At 48.6% G+C, this 20,119-nt stretch overlaps 1 protein-coding gene and 1 pseudogene across 1 annotated transcript; both read left to right on the top strand.

Annotated features, from left to right (window-relative positions):
• The first annotated feature begins 240 nt into the window (after nucleotides 1–240).
• On the top strand, nucleotides 241–2,275 carry LOC122548167 (gastrula zinc finger protein XlCGF52.1-like). Its single transcript, XM_043686719.1, has one exon. The coding sequence runs from the start codon at nucleotides 241–243 to the stop codon at nucleotides 1,504–1,506; it is 1,266 nt and encodes a 421-aa protein (XP_043542654.1). The 3' UTR covers nucleotides 1,507–2,275.
• A 7,237-nt stretch (nucleotides 2,276–9,512) lies between these two features.
• The window catches only part of LOC122548168, a 23,115-nt pseudogene continuing 12,508 nt past the window's right edge, over nucleotides 9,513–20,119 (top strand).

Raw genomic sequence — 20,119 nt, 5'->3', positions numbered from 1 at the left:
TGTTTGTATTCATTTTGATCAGGGAGCAATATCAACATCTTTGAGAGAGACCTAGACCAACCTTTCCAGAGTCTGCCCCCTCTCCTTGGATTCACTCCCTTTCCCTCCAGCTCCTGCACATGAACAGTTTAACCCCAGAACGGGAACAGTGTGTGTTGTGCTCACAGATGAGGAAGTTTCAGTGAGTGTGAGGTTACAGTGAAACCCTGGGCTTTGTGTGAACACATGCCTTGGAGGAAAATGAAGGGAAGGGATTTGTTGCAAAGTGCCCTCCCCTCCTCCAGCTCCCTCAGCACGGGGGCAGCGCGAGGCCCTTTGTCCGGAATAGGCGCGGCTCCTATTGGCTGGCTCCGGACAGCTCGGTATTCGGACTGTCCAATAGACAGCGCTGGAGGACCGGAAGCGCTCTGGTCCTCCAGCCAATCAGAGCGTGTCTATCGTGTGAATGCGGAAGTTATTGCTGCTGCTGCTGCTGCAATAACATTCCTCCAGGAGACACCATCAGGGGGTTCTGTGTGTGTGGGCACTTCAGGCTCCAGTTCATCATCCAACCTGGAGGGACACAAGGACAACAGCACCGTGGAGAAGCCATGGCAGTGTGGGGACTGTGGGAAACGGTACAGGTATCCGTCTGAGCTGGAGATTCATCGGCGTGTCCACACCGGGGAGAGGCCACACATCTGCATAGACTGTGGGAAGGGATTCGCTCATTCGTCTGGCCTTTTGAGACACCGGCGAGTTCACACCGGGGAGAGGCCGTTCACCTGCTCAGACTGTGGGAAAGAATTCAGTCACTTTTCCAGCCTTCAGAAGCACACGCAAACTCACACAGGAGTCTTGCCTTTAACCTGCACGGAGTGCGGGAAGGGATTCAGTTCGTCATACAACCTGCGGCTCCACCAGCGGGTTCACACCGGGGAGAGGCCATTCTCCTGCTCTGACTGTGGGAAAGAATTCAGTCACTCATCCGGCCTGCAAAGACACAAGCTAATTCACACAGGGGTCTTGCCGTTCACCTGTTCAGTGTGTGGGAAGGGATGCAGTTCATCAGATAGCCTGCGGATCCACCAGCACATTCACACCGGGGAGAGGCCATTCTCCTGCTCCGAGTGTGGAGAGATATTCAGCGATCCATCCAGCATGCGGAGACACCGGCGGGTGCACACCCGGGAGAGGCCGTTCACCTGCTCTGAGTGCGGGAAGGGATTCACTCAATCCACTGGCCTCAGGATACACCAGCAACTTCACACCGGGGAGAGACGGTTCACCTGCTCTGACTGTGGGAAGGGATTTAATCAGTTGGCCCACCTGTTGGTCCACCAGCGCATTCACACCGGGGAGCGACCATTCCCCTGCACCGTGTGTGGGAAAGCATTCAGGGATTCATCCGCTGTGCTCAAACACCAGCGAATTCACACCGGGGAGAAGCCATTCACCTGCTTTGTGTGTGGGAGGGGATTTATCCAGTCAAGCAAACTGCGGAGACACCAGAGAGTTCATCAGTGAAGACAGCAGTTGAATCCTGCTGTTCTTGCTGCTGAGAATCACGTCCAGGACTGGACCAGTGGGTGAAGTGGGAGTGTCAGGGGGCTTTATATTCCAGTGGGGCTGATGCTCTCTCAGCCTGGGAGTGCACATTTCCTCTGAAATGATCCACAGAAGCTGATGAACAACGTTTACTTTCTCCTGGTTAGGAAACAGAGTTTGCCTCCCACTGCAGGTAGATCTAAAGTCGACCCAGTGAGACCATGACATCGGGGAGCAGGAGTACACCATTCAGCCCATCCAGCCTGCCCCACCATTTTGTTCCATCGAGGCTGATCGCATCCCGGCTTCAACTCCACTTTCCTGCCTCCTCTCCATAACCCTTCTACCCTATATTGATTAAACATCTATCTCCTCTTTAAGTTTATTCCATGTCCTGTTGTCCACAGCACTCTGGGGGAAGGAATTTCACAGATTAATACTGCTTTGAGGGAAGTAATTTCTCCACATCTCTGTTTGAAATCTGCTATCCCTCATCCTAACACTATGACCTCTTATTCTAAATTGCTGTAGGAAGTGAACTATTTCTCCAATGATGAGAAAATGAGTAAAGGTGATGCGTAAGCTGATGTTGTTCCATTTGCCAGTATTGGGCCCATATCTCTCTGATCCATGTCAAAATGTCTGTTCAATGTTGTAATTACAGTCACCTCCACCACTTTGTCTGGCACTCGTTCCATACACGCACCACCCTCTGCGAAAAGGCTGCCAGTCAGATCACTTTTAAATCTTTCCCCTCTCACCATAAACTGATGCCCTCTCGTTTTGGACTGCCCCTACCCTGAGAAAAGGCCTTTGCTATTCATCTTATGTATGCCCATCATAATTTTATGATCATCTACAAGGTCACCCTTTAGCCTCTGATGCTGCCGGGAAATAAGTCCCAGTCTGTCCAGCCTGTCCTTATAACTCAAACCCTTCAGCATCAGTAACATCCTTCTAAATCTTTATCACACAATTGGCAGTTTAATAATAGTCTTCCTCTAACAGTGTGTCCAGAATTGAGCACAATTCTCCAACTGTGGCCTTACCATTGTCTTATGCAGCCTTTACATGACATTCCTAAACTCAGTGCACTGACCAATGAGAGCAAGTATACCAAATACATCCTTCACCACTTTGTCTACATGGGACGCCACTTTCAAGGAACTATGTACCTGCACCCCTCGACTCTCTGCTTGACAACACTCCCTACCTCTGTAAGTCCTGCCTTGGTTTGTCTTCACAAAATGAAGTATGTTGCATTTGTGTAAATTAAACCCCATTTGCCATTCCTCAGCCTAGCTGATCAAGGATCCTGTTACTAAGCAATTGAAGGGGAATATGTGAAAAACAGGCTTCAGATAAACACAGGCCGTTCTGGTTGGAAGGTAACTGCAATGACCTTGGCTGGTCTTGGGAACAGACTGTCGTGCAAAGGCACAGAGATACTGGGACCTCTTTGTGCAGAAAGGAATGAGTGGGAAAGGTACTCGGAGACTGCAATACAGCATGTCATATCTGAGTCAGAATCGTATTGATGTTGGGGACTTTTCCCAGCTTGAGAGACATTCCCTATCGGACTGGGGTTTGAAAGACCAGATCGTGGGAACGGAAATAGCTCCGAGTGTCAGCCATCACCCAGGAGACCCCGATGTGACGACAAGGCAGTGAGACTCACTTGTCGACTGTATCAAAAGTCTTTTAAGCTAATAATGCTACTCATTAATTTGCATGTACCTACAGTAGATTAAGTGAATAAATTTGCTTTGTATTAGAACACTCATTTCTTCTCGTATTCATTTTGAGCAGACCTTAAACAACCCATTCAATCATTTCAGCTGAACATTGCCAGTGGCCCATGCAATCCATCCTGGAAATTCATCTCACCCGTTCCATGCATCAGTCTGCTTCCTGCTGACCCCCAGAATTTGAAAAGTTAATCAGTTTTGCTTCGGATTTCTGTCCTGCTGTCACTATCACCCGGTCCATCACTGACTTCTCGATTCCCTTTCTCAACATCTCTGTATATAAATTTCTGATGATGGGCTGGCCACCAAATTCCGCTACAGATCCATCGACACCCACGGTTACTTGGACTGTATATGCTCCCTCCCTGCTGCTTGTAGAGATTCCATTGTATTCTCCCAGTTTCTCCATCTCTACCACTTTCACCAGGTTAAAAATAACACACCAGGTTATAGCTGAAAAATGTGTTGCTGGAAAAGCGCAGCAGGTCAGGCAGCATCCAAGGAGCAGGAGAATCGCGTTTCGGGCATAAGCCCTTCTTCAGGAATCACCCGCTGAAGAAGCAGCACTCCGAAAGCTAGTGCTTCCAAATAAACCTGTTGAATTATAATTTGGTGTTGTGTGATTTTTAACTTTGTTTACCCTGTCCAACACTGGTTACTCCAAATCATGACTTTTCACCAGAACACCTCTGAAAAGACAGGTGCCCTCAGCCTTGCATTTCCCCTTCTGTTCAATAGACAACTCTTTATTGGCTACTGAGGGAAAATTGAAGCATATTTGTGCAGCGTTAAAATCTGAAAAGGAGTAAGCAAAGATCCGATAACTCTGTCTACAAGTCTTGTTGAATTATATTCACAGCTTTAACTCAACTTTCCACCTTTTTATAAATAGTCTAACTGCTGGAAATGTGCCATGAACAGAAACAACACTTGAAAATAGTGTAACATTTATTGGCTGGCAATCATAGACTGGCGAAATTGAAGATGATGCAAAGAGAAATATTTGATGCTGACAGAGCTAATGAATTCAACAAGATTTCCTGAAAGGTCACAGAAAAGGTGAGCAATGGAATTTTTTGATTTTAAAAGGAAAAATGCATTTAGTCATGTACAATCTTATTCTAGATGGAATTGAAGTGTCTAAGGCTTCATTCAGCAGCAGCAGACTCAGTAATCAGGGCACTGAGAAAATCTTTGTGGTGCATTGTTTCCCAGAAGATATAATTTCAGGCAATGGAGCACAATTTGTGACTGAAGATTTCAGGAACTTCACTTTGAAGGCAAGCATTAGTTAGGTGACCCTCCCCACCCTCCTCTCCTTTATCTCTCCACCCTTCAGGCACTCTGCCTGTATTCCTGATGAAGGGCTTTTGCCCGAAACATCGAGTTTACTGCTCCTCAGATGCTGCCTGAACTGCTGTGCTCTTCCAGCACCAGTAATCCAGAACAGTGTGGAAACAGGCAGGCCTTCCCGCCTAACAAGTCCACACCAAAGAGTAACCCACCCAGACCCATTCCTCTACTCTACCCTACCCTATATTTACCCCTGACGAATGCACCTAATCTACATATCCATGAAGGCTATGGGCAATTTCGCCTGGCCAGTTCACCTAGCCTGTACATCTTTGGATTGTGGGAGGAAACTGGAGCACCAGTTGTGTGCTAACTCCACACAGACGGTCACCCGAGGAGGAATTGAACCTGGCTTCCTAGCGCTGTAACCACTGAGCCACTGCACATGGTAGAGCCAAACTTCTCTTCCAAACTTGTAGATGGTGTTCTTGTGGAATTTGTCAAGGGTGGGCAGAGAGTACAGCAGGGAGTTGAGGTGGCATTGTTGGGCAGGGGTTAGAGCAACAGTTTAACCCCAGAACGGGAACAGAGAGTGTTGTGCTCACAGATGAGGAAGTTTCAGTGAGTGTGAGGTTACAGTGAAACCCTGGGCTTTGTGTGAACACATGCCTTGGAGGAAAATGAAGGGAAGGGATTTGTTGCAAAGTGCCCTCCCCTCCTCCAGCTCCCTCAGCACGGGGGCAGCGCGAGGCCCTTTGTCCGGAACAGCCGCGGCTCCTATTGGCTGGCTCCCGACAAGTCACATGTGGACTGTCCAATAGAAAGCGCTGGAGGACCGGAAGCACATGGTCCTCCAGCCAATCAGAGCCCCTTATTGTGTGAATGCGGAAGTTATTGCTGCTGCTGCAATAACATTCCTCCAGGAGACACCATCAGGGGGTTCTGTGTGTGTGGGCACTTCAGGCTCCAGTTCATCATCCAACCTGGAGGGACACAAGGACAACAGCACCGTGGAGAAGCCATGGCAGTGTGGGGACTGTGGGAAACGGTACAGGTATCCATATGGGCTGAAGCGTCATCGACGTGTCCACACTGGGGAGAGGCCGTTCACCTGCTCTGACTGCGGGGAGGGATTCACTCAGTTGGCCCCACTGTTTGTCCACCAGCGCATTCACACCGGGGAGCGACCATTCCCCTGCACCGTGTGTGGGAAAGGATTCAGGGATTCATCTGCTGTGCTCAAACACCAGCGAATTCACACCGGGGAGAAGCCATTCACTTGTTATATGTGTGGGAGGACATTTAACCAGTCGTGCACAATGTGGAGACACCAGAGAGTTCATCAGTGAAGGCTGCAATTGGATTTTGCTGTCCTTGCTGCTGAGAATCACATCCAGGACTGAACCATGTTCATTCGGACAGTGGGTGAAGTGGGAGGGTCAGAGGGGCTGATGCTCTCTCAGCCTGGGAGTGCAGATTTCCTCAGAAATGATCCACAGAAGCTGATGAACAACATTTATTTTCTCCTGGTTAGGAAACAGAGGTTGCCTCCCACTGCAGGTAGATCTAAAGTCAACACATTTAGAACATGACATCGGGGAGCAGGAGCCTGCTCCACCATTTAATACCATCGAGGTTGCACTGGTGGCTTGGTGGGTCAGCGGTTAGCACTGCTGCCTCAGAGTGCCAGGGACCCAGGTTTGATTCCAGCCTTGGGTGCATGTCTGTGTGGAATTTGCACATTCTCCCCGTGTCTGCGTGGGTTTCCTCTGGGTGCTATGCAAACACCAGCGAATTCACACCGGGGAGAAGCCATTCACTTGTTATATGTGTGGGAGGACATTTAACCAGTCGTGCACAATGTGGAGACACCAGAGAGTTCATCAGTGAAGGCTGCAATTGGATTTTGCTGTCCTTGCTGCTGAGAATCACATCCAGGACTGAACCATGTTCATTCGGACAGTGGGTGAAGTGGGAGGGTCAGAGGGGCTGATGCTCTCTCAGCCTGGGAGTGCAGATTTCCTCAGAAATGATCCACAGAAGCTGATGAACAACATTTATTTTCTCCTGGTTAGGAAACAGAGGTTGCCTCCCACTGCAGGTAGATCTAAAGTCAACACATTTAGAACATGACATCGGGGAGCAGGAGCCTGCTCCACCATTTAATACCATCGAGGTTGCACTGGTGGCTTGGTGGGTCAGCGGTTAGCACTGCTGCCTCAGAGTGCCAGGGACCCAGGTTTGATTCCAGCCTTGGGTGCATGTCTGTGTGGAATTTGCACATTCTCCCCGTGTCTGCGTGGGTTTCCTCTGGGTGTTTCGGTTTTCTCCCAATCCAAAGATGTGCAAGTTAAGTGAATTGGCCTTCCTAAATTGTCCATAGTGTGCAAAGATGTGTAGGCTAGGTGCATTAGTCAGGGGTAAATGTAGAGTAATAGGGTTGAGGAATGGGTCTGGGTGGGTTACTCATCATAGGGTTGGTGTGGACTTGTTGGCTGAGGGTCCTGTTTCCACACTGTAGGGATTCTATGACTCTGTGATCGCATCTTGGCTTCAATTCAACTTTCTTGCCTATTCTCCATAACCCTTCAACCTGTTCCTGATTAAAAATCTATCTATCACTTCCTTATGTTTTCTCCATGTCCTGTCATCCACAGCACTCTGGGGAGTGAATTTCACAGGTTAATGCTGCATTGAGGGAAGTAATTTCCCTACATCTCCGTTTGAAATCTGCTATCCCTCGTCCTCTTTTTCTAAGTTGTCGTAGGAATTGAAATATCTTTCCTATAATGAGGAAATGAGTAAAGGTGATGCGTAGACTGATGTTGTCCTATTTGCCAGTATTTGGCCCATGTCCGCCTAAACCTTCTAATCCCTGTACCTTCTAATCCATGTTGTAATTGTAGCCGCCTCCACCACTTTTTCTGCCAGCTTGTTCCATATACGCACCACTCTTTGCTTTAAAAGCTGCCCCTCAGTTCCCTTTTAAATCGTTCCCCTCTCACCTTAAACCTATGGCCTCTTGTTTTGGACTGTCCCTACCCTGGGGAAAAGACCTTTGCTATTCACCTTTATGTTTCCCCTGTAATAATTTTATGATCCTGTACTAGCTCACCCCTTGGCCTCTGATGCCCAAGGGAAATAAGTCCCAGTCTGTCCAACCTGTCCTTATAAGTCAAACCCTCCAGCCTCAGTAACATCCTTGTAAACCTTTCTTGCACAATTTGCAGATTAATGATAGCCTTCCTCTAACGGTGTGACCAGAATTGCATGCAGTGCTCCAACTGTGGCCTCACCATTGTCTTGTGCAGCCTTAACATGACATGCCAAGTCTTACATGCAACGCTCTCACCAATGAGGTCAAGTGTACCAAACATTATTTTCACCACCTTGTCTACCTGTGATGTCACTTTCAAGCAACTACGTACCTGCACCCCTAGTCTCTCTGTTTGACAACACTCCCTATCTGTTTAAGAGCTGCCTTAGCAAAATGCAACACCCTACATTTATCCAAATTAAACTCCATTTGCCATTCCTTGGCCCAGCTGATCAAGATACTGTGTACTCTCAAATAGCCTTCTTTAGCTTAAATTATATCAGCGATTTTGGTATCATCCGGAAATCTAATAATCATTCCTGCTATCATCTCATCCAAAGCATTTATAGAAATGATAAATAATAGTGTACCTCGAATGAATTTTGGCACAGCATGACTCACAGGTCTGTAGTCTGAATACGTATCCTCTCCCACCACCCTCTATCTCCTACCATCAAGCCAATTTTGTATTCCATTGTCTAGCTCTCCTTGGATTCCATGTGATCAAATCTTGTGTCAATGTGTCGACTGAGGGAGCAAAATACCTCCAATCCAGATTGTTAAGGGTTAATTGTGTATGGCTATAAGCAATTGAAGGGGAAATACCCGAAAAACAGGCTTCGGGTAAACACAGGCCGTTCTGGTTGGAAGGTAACTGCAATGACCTTGGCAGGCCTTGGGAACAGGCTGTCGTGCAAAGGCACAGAGATACCTGGACCTGTTTGTGCAGAAAGTAATGAGTGGATAAAGTACTCAGAGAATGTAATATCTGATTCAGAATAGTGCTAACACTGGGGACATCTCCCAGCTTGAAAGACTTTCACCATCAGACTGGGGTTTGAGAGACCAGATCGTGGGAATGGTTTGAGAGACAGATCGTAGCTGTCACCGAGGAGACCTTGATGTGAAGACGAGGCAGTGAGACTCACTTGTTGACTGTATCAAAAGTCTTTTGAGGTAATAGTTGCTCATTAGTTTGCATGTACCTAAAGTAGATTCAGTGAATAAATGTGCTTTGTATTGGAGTGCATATATCTGCTTGTATTCATTTTGATCACACCTTAAAGAACCCATTAGTTCCTTTCATCTGAACACCGCCAATGGTCTATGCAATTCTTCCTGGAAATTCCAGGGATCTGTCTTGGTTGCTGCTTCCTGCTCTGCTTCAGAAATTTGAAAATTTAATCAGTTTTGCTTCAGATTTCTGTCCAGCTGTCACTATCACCTGGTCCATCACTGACTTCTCAATTCCCTGCCAGATTTGATGATGGGCTGGCTGCCAAATTCTGCTACAGATCCGTAGACACCCACAGTTACCTGGACTGTACATGCTCACCCCCTGCTTCATGTAGAGACTTCATTGCATTCTCCCAGTGTCACCGTCTCTCCCACTTTTTACCATACCAACTCCGAAATGACTGGTTTCCTCATCCATGCATTTCCCCCTTTGTTGTGTTTGACAGAATCTTTAGCCATGGCTGAAAATGTGTTGCTGGAAAAGCGCAGTAGGTCAGGCAGCATCCAGGGAACAGGAGAATCGACGTTTCGGGCACAAGCCTGAAGAAGGGCTTATGCCTGAAACGTCGATTCTCCTGTTCCCTGGATATTGCCTGACCTACTGCGCTTTTCCAGCAACACATTTTCAGCTCTGATCTCCAGCATCTGCAGTCCTCACTTTCTCCTCAAAGAATCTTTAGCCATGTCTGCCTAACTCCCACACTTCTGCCCTTATCCCTTCCCAGAACAATGGGATTTCCACAGCCTGTCTTCGTTGAATTTGTGTATAAAATTGAATGTATTCAGTAGAAATCTTTGTATCACATTGCGACTCGGCCGCAATAGAGGTGTGGATGAATCGTGAGTCGTGATTGAGTTGCATTTAGTGCTTTGTTAGAACGAAAATTCCCTTCCAAACTTGTAGATGGAATTTGTCACGGGTGGACAGGGAATTGTGGAGGCATTCCTGGGGAGGGGAGGGGAAGCTACAGTTTAACCTCAGAACGGGAACAGTGTGTGTTGTGGCCAGATGAGGAAGTTTCAGTGAGTGTGAGGTTACAGTGAAACCCTGGGCTTTGTGTGAACACATGCCTTGGAGGAAAATGAAGGGAAGGGATTTGTTGCAAAGTGCCCTCCCCTCCTCCAGCTCCCTCAGCACGGGGGCAGCGCGAGGCCCTTTGTCCGGAACAGCCGCGGCTCCTATTGGCTGACTCCCGACAGGTCGGCATGCAGATTGGCCAATAGACAGCGCTGGAGGACCGGAAGCGCTTTAGTCCTCCATCCAATCAGCGCGCCTAGCGCCTGAACACGGAAGTTACCCGATTCTGGAGATGTTAATTGCTGCTGCTGCTGCTGCTGCAATAACATTCCTCCAGGAGACACCATCAGGGGGTTCTGTGTGTGTGGGCACTTCAGGCTCCAGTTCATCATCCAACCTGGAGGGACACAAGGACAACAGCACCGTGGAGAAGCCATGGCAGTGTGGGGACTGTGGGAAACGGTACAGGTTTCCATCTGAGCTGGAGCGTCATCGGCGTGTTCACACCGGGGAGAGGCCGTTCTCCTGCTCTGACTGTGGGAAGGGATTCACTCACTTATCCGGCCTTAAAACACACAAGCGAGTTCACACAGGGGTGTTGCCGTATACCTGCTCAGAGTGCGGGAAAGGATGCGTTTCAGCATACAGCCTAAGGATCCACCAGCGGGTTCACACTGGGGAGAGGCCATTCTCCTGTTCTGAGTGTGGAGACATATTCAGCGATCCGTCCAGTATGCGGAGACACCGTCAGATACACACTGGGGAGAGGCCTTTCACCTGCTCTGAGTGCGGGAAGGGATTCACTCAGTTGGCCCCACTTTTGGTCCACCAGCGCATTCACACTGGCGAGAGACCATTCCCCTGCACCGTGTGTGGGAAAGGATTCAGGGATTCATCATCTGTGCTGAAACACCAGCGAATTCACACCGGGGAGAAGCCATTCACTTGCTCTGTGTGTGGGAGGGGATTTATCCAGTCATGCACATTGCGGAGACACCAGAGAGTTCATCAACGAAGACAGCAATTGGACTCTGCTATTCTTGCTGCTGAGAATCACGTCCAAGACTGAACCGTGGTCATTCGCACGGTGGGTGAAGTGGGAGGGTTTGTGTGATGTTTTATTGAAGTGAGTTTAATGCTCTCTCAGCCTGGGAGTGCACATTTCCTCTGAAATGATCCACAGAAGCTGATGAACAACATTTACTTTATCCTGGTTAGGAAACAGAGGTTGCCTATCACTGCAGGTAGATCTAAAGTTGACCCAGTGAGACCATGACATCGGGGAGCAGGAGTACACCATTCAGCCCATCGAGCCTGCCCCACTATTTAATACCATTGAGGCTGATCACATCCCAGCTTCAACTCTCCTTTCCTGCCTCCTCTCTATAACCCTTCAACCTGTTACAATCTGTCTATCACCTTAGGTTTACTGAATATCCTGGCATGCACAGCACTATTGGGGGAGTGAATTTCTCAGATTAAAAACTCTTTGAGGGAAGTAATTTCCCCTCATCTCTGATTGAAATCTGCTACCTCTTATCCTAATGCTACCTCTTCTTGTAAAGTGCTGTAGGAATTGAAATATCTTACCGATGATGAGGAAATGAGTAATGGTGCGTAAACCGATGTTGTCCCATTTGCCAGTTTTGGGCCCGTATCTCTCCAAACCTTTCGATCCATGTACCTGTGGAAATGGCTGTTAAATGTTGTAATTGTAGCTGCCTCCACCATTTCCTCTGGCGGCTTGTTCCATACATGCACCACCCTTTTGCATGAAAAAGCTGGACCTCGGGTCCCTTTTAAGTCTTTCCCCTCTCACTGAAAACCCATGGTCATCATTTTGGACTGCCCCTACGCTGGGGAAAATGTCTTCACTAATCACCTTATGTCTGCCCGTCATAATTTTGTGGACCTCAGCAAAGGTCATCCCTTGTCCTCTGATGCTCCATGGAAATAAGTCCCAGTTTGTCCAGCCTGTCCTTGTAAGTCAAATCCTCTATAGCATTCTTCTAAACCTTTGTTGCACAATTTGCAGTTTAATGATAGCCTTCCTCTAACAGTGTGACCAGAAGTGCACGCAGCTATGCTCTTACCATTGTCATTTGCAGCCTTAACGTGACTTGCCAACTTTTATACTCAGTGCTGTCACCAATGTGGGTAAGCGTACCAAACGCTTTCTTCACCACGTTGTCTACCTATGACACCACGTTCAAGGAACTAATTACCTGCACCCCTAGTCTCTCGATTTGACAACACTCAGGACCGGTTTAAGCCTCGTCTTGGTTTGTCTTAGCGAAATGCAACACCTCGCATCTGTCTAAATTAACCTCTATTTGCCATTCCTCAATCCAACTGATCCTGATCCTGTAGTAGTATCAAATATCCTTCTTTACCTTAAACTATTTCAGCAATTTTGGGAATATTAACCATTCCCATTATCATCGCATCCAATGCATTTATATAAATGACAAGTAATCATGTTGAGGTGAGTGGTGCTGGAAAAGCACAGCTGGTCAGTCAGCATCCGAGGAGCAGGAGAATCGACATTTTGGGCATAGGCCCTTCATCAGGAATCTAGTCAGTGTACCTTGAACTGATACTTCGGGCACAGGTGACTCACAGGCCTGCAGTCTGAATACATATCCTTTCCCACCACCCTCTATCTCCTACCATCAAGCCAATTTTGTATCCCATTGTCTAGCACTCCTTGGATTCCATGTGATCGAATCTTGTGTCCATGTGTCGACTGAGGGGGCAAAATAGTTCCAATCCAGATTGTTAAGGGTTAATTGTGCATGGCAATAAGTAATTGAAGGGGAAATACTTGAAAAACAGGCTTCGGGTAAACACAGGCCGTTCTGGTTGGAAGGTAACTGCAATGACCTTGGCTGGTCTTGGGGACAGACTGTCGAGCAAAGGCACAGAGACACACCCACCTGTTTGTGTACAAAGGAATGAATGGGAAAGGTACTCCGGGACTGCAGTACAGCACATAATATCTGAGTTAGAATAGTATTAATATTGGGAACATTTCCCAACCCAAGAGACTTTCACTATCAGACTCGGGTTCGAGAGACCAGTTTGTGAGAACGGAAATAGAGCTCTAAGTGACAGCCGTCACCCAGGACACCCTGATGTGACGACAAGGCAGTGAGACTCACTTGTTGACTGTATCGAACATCTTTTAAACTAATAGAGTCCCTCATTAGTTTCCATGTACCTAAAGTAGATTCAGTGAATAAATGTGCTTTGTACTGGAGTGCATATATCTGCTTGTATTCATTTTGATCACACCTTAAAGAACCCATTAGGTCCTTTCATTCAAATGGCCTGTGCAATCCTTCTTGGAAATTCATCTCACTCATTCCAGGGATCTGTCTTGGTTGCTGCTTCCTGCTCTTGAAAGGTTAATCAGTTTTGCTTCGGTTTTCTGGCCTGCTGTCACTGGTCCATCACTGACTTCTCAATTCCCTTCCATTTCTGTTGATGGGCTGGCGGCTAAATTCCAATACTGCAAATACAATTCTGCAAATGCAAATTCATCCCACGGACTTATGTGTGTTTGTGTGCGCACATAAGGAGAAAGAGAGAGAGAGAAAGAGTGTGATTGTGTGGTAATGTGACTTGAAAGAAATTCTGGAATTTAAATATTACTGAATCAAAACCTGCAACCTGTTCTAAAACATGAAAGATTTAACAGCAATCTAGGTTTGTTCAATATTTCTCATCAGTGTATGACACTATGAGCTTCTACTATGAGCTTCTACTGTGATTTTTAACTGTGTGCTCACAGATGAGGAAGTTTCAGTGAGTGTGAGGTTACAGTGAAACCCTGGGCTTTGTGTGAACACATGCCTTGGAGGAAAATGAAGGGAAGGGATTTGTTGCAAAGTGCCCTCCCCTCCTCCAGCTCCCTCAGCACGGGGGCAGCGCGAGGCCCTTTGTCCGGAACAGCCGCGGCTCCTATTGGCTGGCTCCCGACAGCTCGGCATGTGGACTGTCCAATAGACAGCGCTGGAGGACCGGAAGCGCACTGGTCCTCCAGCCAATCAGAGCGTGTCTATTGTCTGAATGCGGAAGTTGTTGCTGCTGCTGCTGCAATAACATTCCTCCAGGAGACACCATCAGGGGGTTCTGTGTGTGTGGGCACTTCAGGCTCCAGTTCATCATCCAACCTGGAGGGACACAAGGACAACAGCACCGTGGAGAAGCCATGGCAGTGTGGGGACTGTGGGAAACGGTACAGGTATCCATCTGAGCTGGAGCGTCATCGGCGTGTTCACACCGGGGAGAGGCCGTTCTCCTGCTCTGACTGTGGGAAGGGATTCACTTTTTCCTCTGACCTGCAGAGACACCGGAGAGTTCACACCGGGGAGAGGCCGTTCACTTGCTCAGACTGTGGGAAGGGATTCATTCGGTCTTCGTCGCTGCTGGCGCACCAGCGAGTGCACACCGGCGAGCAGCCGTTCACCTGCTCCGAGTGCGGGAAGGGGTTCAGTGCATCCTCCAGGCTTCTGGCGCACCAGCGGGTTCACACCGGGGAGAGACCGTTCACCTGCTCCGAGTGCGGGAAGGGATTCACTGAGTCGTTCTACCTGCTGAAGCACCAGCGACTACACACCGGGGAGAGGCCGTTCACCTGCTCCGAGTGCGGGAAGGGGTTCACTGAGTCGTGCCACCTGCTGTCACACCAGCGTGTTCACACCGGGGAGAGGCTGTTCACCTGCTCTGACTGTGGGAAGGGATTCAATATTTCCTCTGACCTGCGGAGACACCAGAGAGTTCACACCGGGGAGAGGCCGTTCACCTGCACGGATTGCGGGAAGAGATTCACTCGGTCTTCTTCCCTGGTGGCTCACCAGCGGGTGCACACCGGGGAGAGGCCGTTCACCTGCTCAGATTGCGGGAAGGGATTCACTCAGTCCTCTTCCCTGGTGGCACACAGGCAGGTTCACACCGGGGAGAGGACATTCACCTGCTCCGAGTGCGGGAAGGGATTCAGTTCATCGTCCAAGCTGCTGGTGCACCAGCACATTCACACCGGGGAGAGGCCGTTCACCTGCTCTGACTGTGGGAAGCGTTTCACTCATTTCTCCTACCTGCGGAGACACCGCCGAGTTCACACCGGGGAGAGGCCGTTCACTTGCTTAGATTGTGGGAAGAGATTCACGTTGTCTTCTTCGCTGCTGACACATCGGCGTGTTCACACCGGGGAGAGGCCGTTCACCTGCTCTGAATGTGGGAAGGCATTCACGCAGTCTTGTTCACTGGTGGCACACAAACGAGTGCACACCAGGGAGAGGCCGTTCACTTGATCCGAGTGCGGGAAGGGATTCAGTCGGTCATCCAGCCTCCAAAAACACGAGCGAATTCACACCGGGGAATGGCCTTTCACCTGCTCCGTGTGTGGGAAGGGATTCACTAAGGCCATTCTGCCTGCGGAGACACCAGAGAGAACACACCGGGGAGAGACCATTCACCTGCTCTGACTGTGGGAAGGGATTTGCTCTCTCCTCTTCCCTACTGGCACACCAGCAACTTCACACTGGGGAGAGGCAGTCCACTTGTTCTGAGTTCGAGAAGGGATTCACTCAATTGGCCTGACTGTTGATCCACAAGCGCGTTTGATACTGGGGAGCGACCATTCCCCAGCACCGTGTCGGGGAAAGGATTCAGGGATTCATCTGCTGTGCTGCAACACCAGCGAATGCACACCAGGGAGAAACCATTCACCTGCTCTGTGTGTGTGTGTGTGTGTGTGTGTGAGATGGGGTGGGGGGGTATCCAGTCATACAAGCTGCAGAGACAGCAGAGAGTTCATCAGTGAAGACAGCATTTGGATTCTGCTGTTCTTGCTGCTGAGAATCACATTCAGGACTGAACCGTGTTCATTCGGACAGTGGGTGAAGTGGGAGGGTTAATTGTGCATGGCAATAAGCAATTGAAGAGGAACACATGAAAATGAGGCAGGAAGAGGTACATGTGGTTCGGGGGATCGGTGAGGAGAGTGATGCAAGCCAAGGACTGTCGAAGGGAATGGTCCTTGTGGAAGGCAGTGAGGGGTGCGAAGGGGAAGATGTTCTTGGTGGTGGGGTCTATTTGGAGTTGGCAGAAATGTTTAAGGATGATGCGTTGGAGTGTAGACTGGTGGGGTAGTAGGTGGACTCTGTCATTATTGCGTTGGAAGGGAGGGGGGTTTAGAGCAGTGGAATGGGGGTGGTCTGGATGACCAAGGGAGGAAAAGCACTTTGTTCAAATTCGGTGGACATCTGGGATGCTCACGAGTGGAATGCGAGCAGATGCGGCAGAGATGGAGGAATAGGGAGAATGGGTGGGAGTTAGAACATAGAACATAGAACAATACAGCACAGAACAGGCCCTTCGGCCCACGATGTTGTGCCGAACTTCTAACCTAGATTAAGTACCCATCCATGTACCTATCCAAATGCCGCTTAAAGGTCGCCAATGATTCCGACTCTACCACTCCCACGGGCAGCGCATTCCATGCCCCCACCACTCTCTGGGTAAAGAACCCACCCCTGACATCTCCCCTATACCTTCCACCCTTCACCTTAAATTTATGTCCCCTTGTAACACTCTGTTGTACCCGGGGAAAAAGTTTCTGACTGTCTACTCTATCTATTCCTCTGATCATCTTATAAACCTCTATCAAGTCACCCCTCATCCTTCGCCGTTCCAACGAGAAAATGCCGAGAACTCTCAACCTATCCTTGTACGACTTCCTCTCCATTCCAGGCAACACCCTGGTAAATCTTCTCTGCACCCTCTCCAAAGCTTCCACATCTTTCCTAAAGTGAGGCGAGTTCTTGCAGGATTCTGGATGGGAGGAGGTGCAGTCCAGGTAGTTGTGGGGGTCAGTGGGTTTTTCTGCTAAAAATCTGTCTCTCTCTCTTCCTTAAACTTTCTCCACCCCCTGTCATCCGCAGCACTCTGGGGGAATGGAGGCAAGGCAGTGAGACTGAGTTGTTGACTGTATTGAAAGTTGAATGAGATAATAAAGTCACTCATTAGTTTGTATGTACCTAAAGTAGATGAAGTGAATAACTTTGATTTGTATTGGAGCGCATGTTCCATAGCAGGCCATTTGGCCCAACATGTCCACACTTTACCTCTGAAGGGTAACCCTCCCAGACTTGTCCCCTGTTCCTGTAACCCTGCATTTCTCACAGCGGATCACTCTAACCTGCACTATGGGTAATTTAGCATAGCCAATCCACCCTAACCTGCATATCCCTGTGTACTAGGTAATTTAGCATGGCCAATTCCCCCTAATCTGCACATCCCTGGGCACTATGGGTGTTTGGACTGTGGGAGGAAACCCGCACAGACATGAGGGGGCAAAACATGTATGACTTCCTGACCAACAGCGCCCTCTTCCTGTGAATGGAAAAGTTTTTCAAAAACCTATGTATCTCTAATCTGACAATACAGTGACATGTACGTTACAACCTCCGATTATCCGGACAGCAATTATCTGAATTTCGGATTTTCCGAACAAGATCTCAAGATCCCGTAAAAATGGCATTAGGCAACTCAGTTATCAGTTAAATGGCATTATGGCGCGTATTGGGGGATAACCATAAGACCATAAGAAATAGGAGTGGAAGTAAGGCCAGTGGGTCCACTCCGCCATTTAATCCTGGCTGATGGGCATTTTAATGTCACTTACCCGCACCCGCCCCATATCCCTTAATTCCTTGCGAGATTAAGATATTATCAATCTCTGCCTTGAAGACATTTAACGTCCCGGCCTCCACTGCGCTCCGTGGCAATAAATCCCACAGGCCCACCACTCTCTGGCTGAAGAAATGTCTCCTCATTTCCGTTCTAAGTTGACCCCCTCTAATTCTAAGGCTGTGCCCACGGGTCCTAGTCTCCCCGCCTAATGGAAACAACTTCCCAGCGTCCACCCTTCCTAAGCCATGCATTATTTTGTAAGTTACTATTAGATCTCTCCTTTAACCTTCTGAACTCATAGAACAACACAGCACAGAACAGGCCCTTCGGCCCACGATGTTGTGCCGAACATTTGTCCTAGCTTAAGCACCCATCCATGTACCTATCCAATTGCCGCTTAAAGGTCACCAAAGATTCTGACTCTACCACTCCCACAGGCAGCGCATTCCATGCCCCCACCACTCTCTGGGTAAAGAACCCACCCCTGACGTCTCCCCTATACCTTCCACCCTTCACCTTAACTTTATGTCCCCTTGAATGAATACAATCCCAGGATCATCAGCCATTCATGGTATGTTAGGCCTACCATTCCAGGGATCGTCCGTATGAAATGTTTGATAATTGGCACTCAAATTACCGCGTGCGTACGACAGATCAGTTATCCGATCGAGATACTCCCATCGTTCAGATAATCGGTTGTACCACACATGGAAATATACAGACAAATGACCTGCGGCAGACTATCAGGTTTTCAACAGGTCAGAGCACTCTTTTCCACAGTCAGGTCACCGGAACACTTGCGTGTGGGTGAATCTCGGTGCTTTTCCAGCCCACCTCCCCAATGTCCTGAAGCTCCAGGGAAGTTGAAACGTCTCGGAGGATCGTGGAGGGTGCTGAGAGGCTCTTCGGCTCAGTGGGTCCGTGCTGGCAAAGCTCTGCTAAATTGATGCTGGCTCCATTTCTGCAACTTGCTCTGCGGCCTTGGAGCGTCAGTCCAATTTATAAAATGTTACATATCATTGACTGCCTGCAGGTTGTGCGCTTTTTGAGCAAAAATAGAATGTATTTGCAAATATAATTCTGCAAATTCACCCCATTGACTTATATATGTTTGTGTGTGTGAGGGGCAGAGAATGTGTGTTTGTGTGTGTACAGAGGCTGTGCGTGTGTGCATGCAGGGGATGTGCAAGTGTGAGAGAGAGAGGTACTGTGTGTGTGAGGAAGGTAGAGAAAGAGAATGAGTGTGTGCATGTGATGCTGCTAAGTCTTTCATTCTTTAGAATGGATTGCAGGTTTCGTTTCAATTGTATGACACTGATCTTTTACTATAAATTTTACTATAAATGGACATACATGGAATAGTGTAGGATAGATGGGCTTCAGGTTGGTATGACAGGTCGGCGCAACATCGCGGGCCGAAGGGCCTGTACTGCGCTGGAATGTTCTATGTTCTATTCTGTGTCTTCTGATCCTGCTCCATGAGCTGGTGCTTCCAAATAAACCTGTCGGACTATAACCCAGTGTTGCGTGATTTTTAACTTCAGATTAGATTCCCTACGGTGTGGAAAGAGGTCCTTTCCGCCCAACAAGTCCATACCGACCCTCCGGAGAGCAACCCCCCCGCTACATTTACCCCTGACTAATCCACCTAACACTACAGACAATTTAGCATGGCCAATTCGCCTTAACCTGCACATCTTTGGACTGTGGGAGGAAACCGGAGCACCCGGAGGAAACCCACGCAGACACGGGGAGAACGTGCAAACTCCACACAGTCAGTCGCCTGAGGCGGGAATTGAACCCGGGTCTCTGGTGCTGTGAGGGTCTCCGCCACCTCCACCCCCACCCCAGTCCAACACCTCACCTCCACATCTACCCCTAACACCTTTTATAGATCTTAAAAAAAAACTCTTGCAATCTTCTTTTATATTACTCGCTAGCTTACTCTCATGTAGAACGGAGAACATTCCAGCGCAGTACAGGCCCTTCGGCCCTCGATGTTGCGCCGACCTGTGAAACCAATCTGAAGCCCATCCCCATCCATTTTCATCCATTTGTTTATCTAATGGTCATTTAAATGCCCTTTAAAGTTGGTGAGTCCACTACAGTTGCAGGCAGGGCATTCCATACCCATACTACTCCCTGAGTAAAGAACCTACCTCTGACGCCTGTCATAGAACATAGAGGAATACAGCGCAGTACAGGCCCTTTGGCCCTCGATGTTGCGCCGATCCAAGCCCACCTAACCTACACTAGCCCACTATCCTCCATATGCCTATCCAATGCCCGTTAAATGCCCATAAATCCACCACTGCTACTGGCAGGGCATTCCATGAACTCACGACTCGCTGAGTAAAGAATCTACCCCTAACATCTGTCCTATACCTACCACCCCTTAATTTAAAGCTATGCCCCCTCGTAATAGCTGACTCCATACGTGGAAAAAGGTTCTCATGGTCAACCCTATCTAAACCCCTAATCATCTTGTACACCTCGATCAAG

The sequence above is a fragment of the Chiloscyllium plagiosum genome, unplaced genomic scaffold (genome assembly GCF_004010195.1).
Source record: "Chiloscyllium plagiosum isolate BGI_BamShark_2017 unplaced genomic scaffold, ASM401019v2 scaf_13625, whole genome shotgun sequence".
Taxonomy (NCBI): domain Eukaryota; kingdom Metazoa; phylum Chordata; class Chondrichthyes; order Orectolobiformes; family Hemiscylliidae; genus Chiloscyllium; species Chiloscyllium plagiosum.
This window is presented reverse-complemented; position numbering and strand designations above follow the sequence as displayed.

Bases quoted from the DNA above. Each gene is read 5' to 3' on its own strand.
- LOC122548167 (XM_043686719.1), top strand. From the start codon at position 241: ATGAAGGGAAGGGATTTGTTGCAAAGTGCCCTCCCCTCCTCCAGCTCC.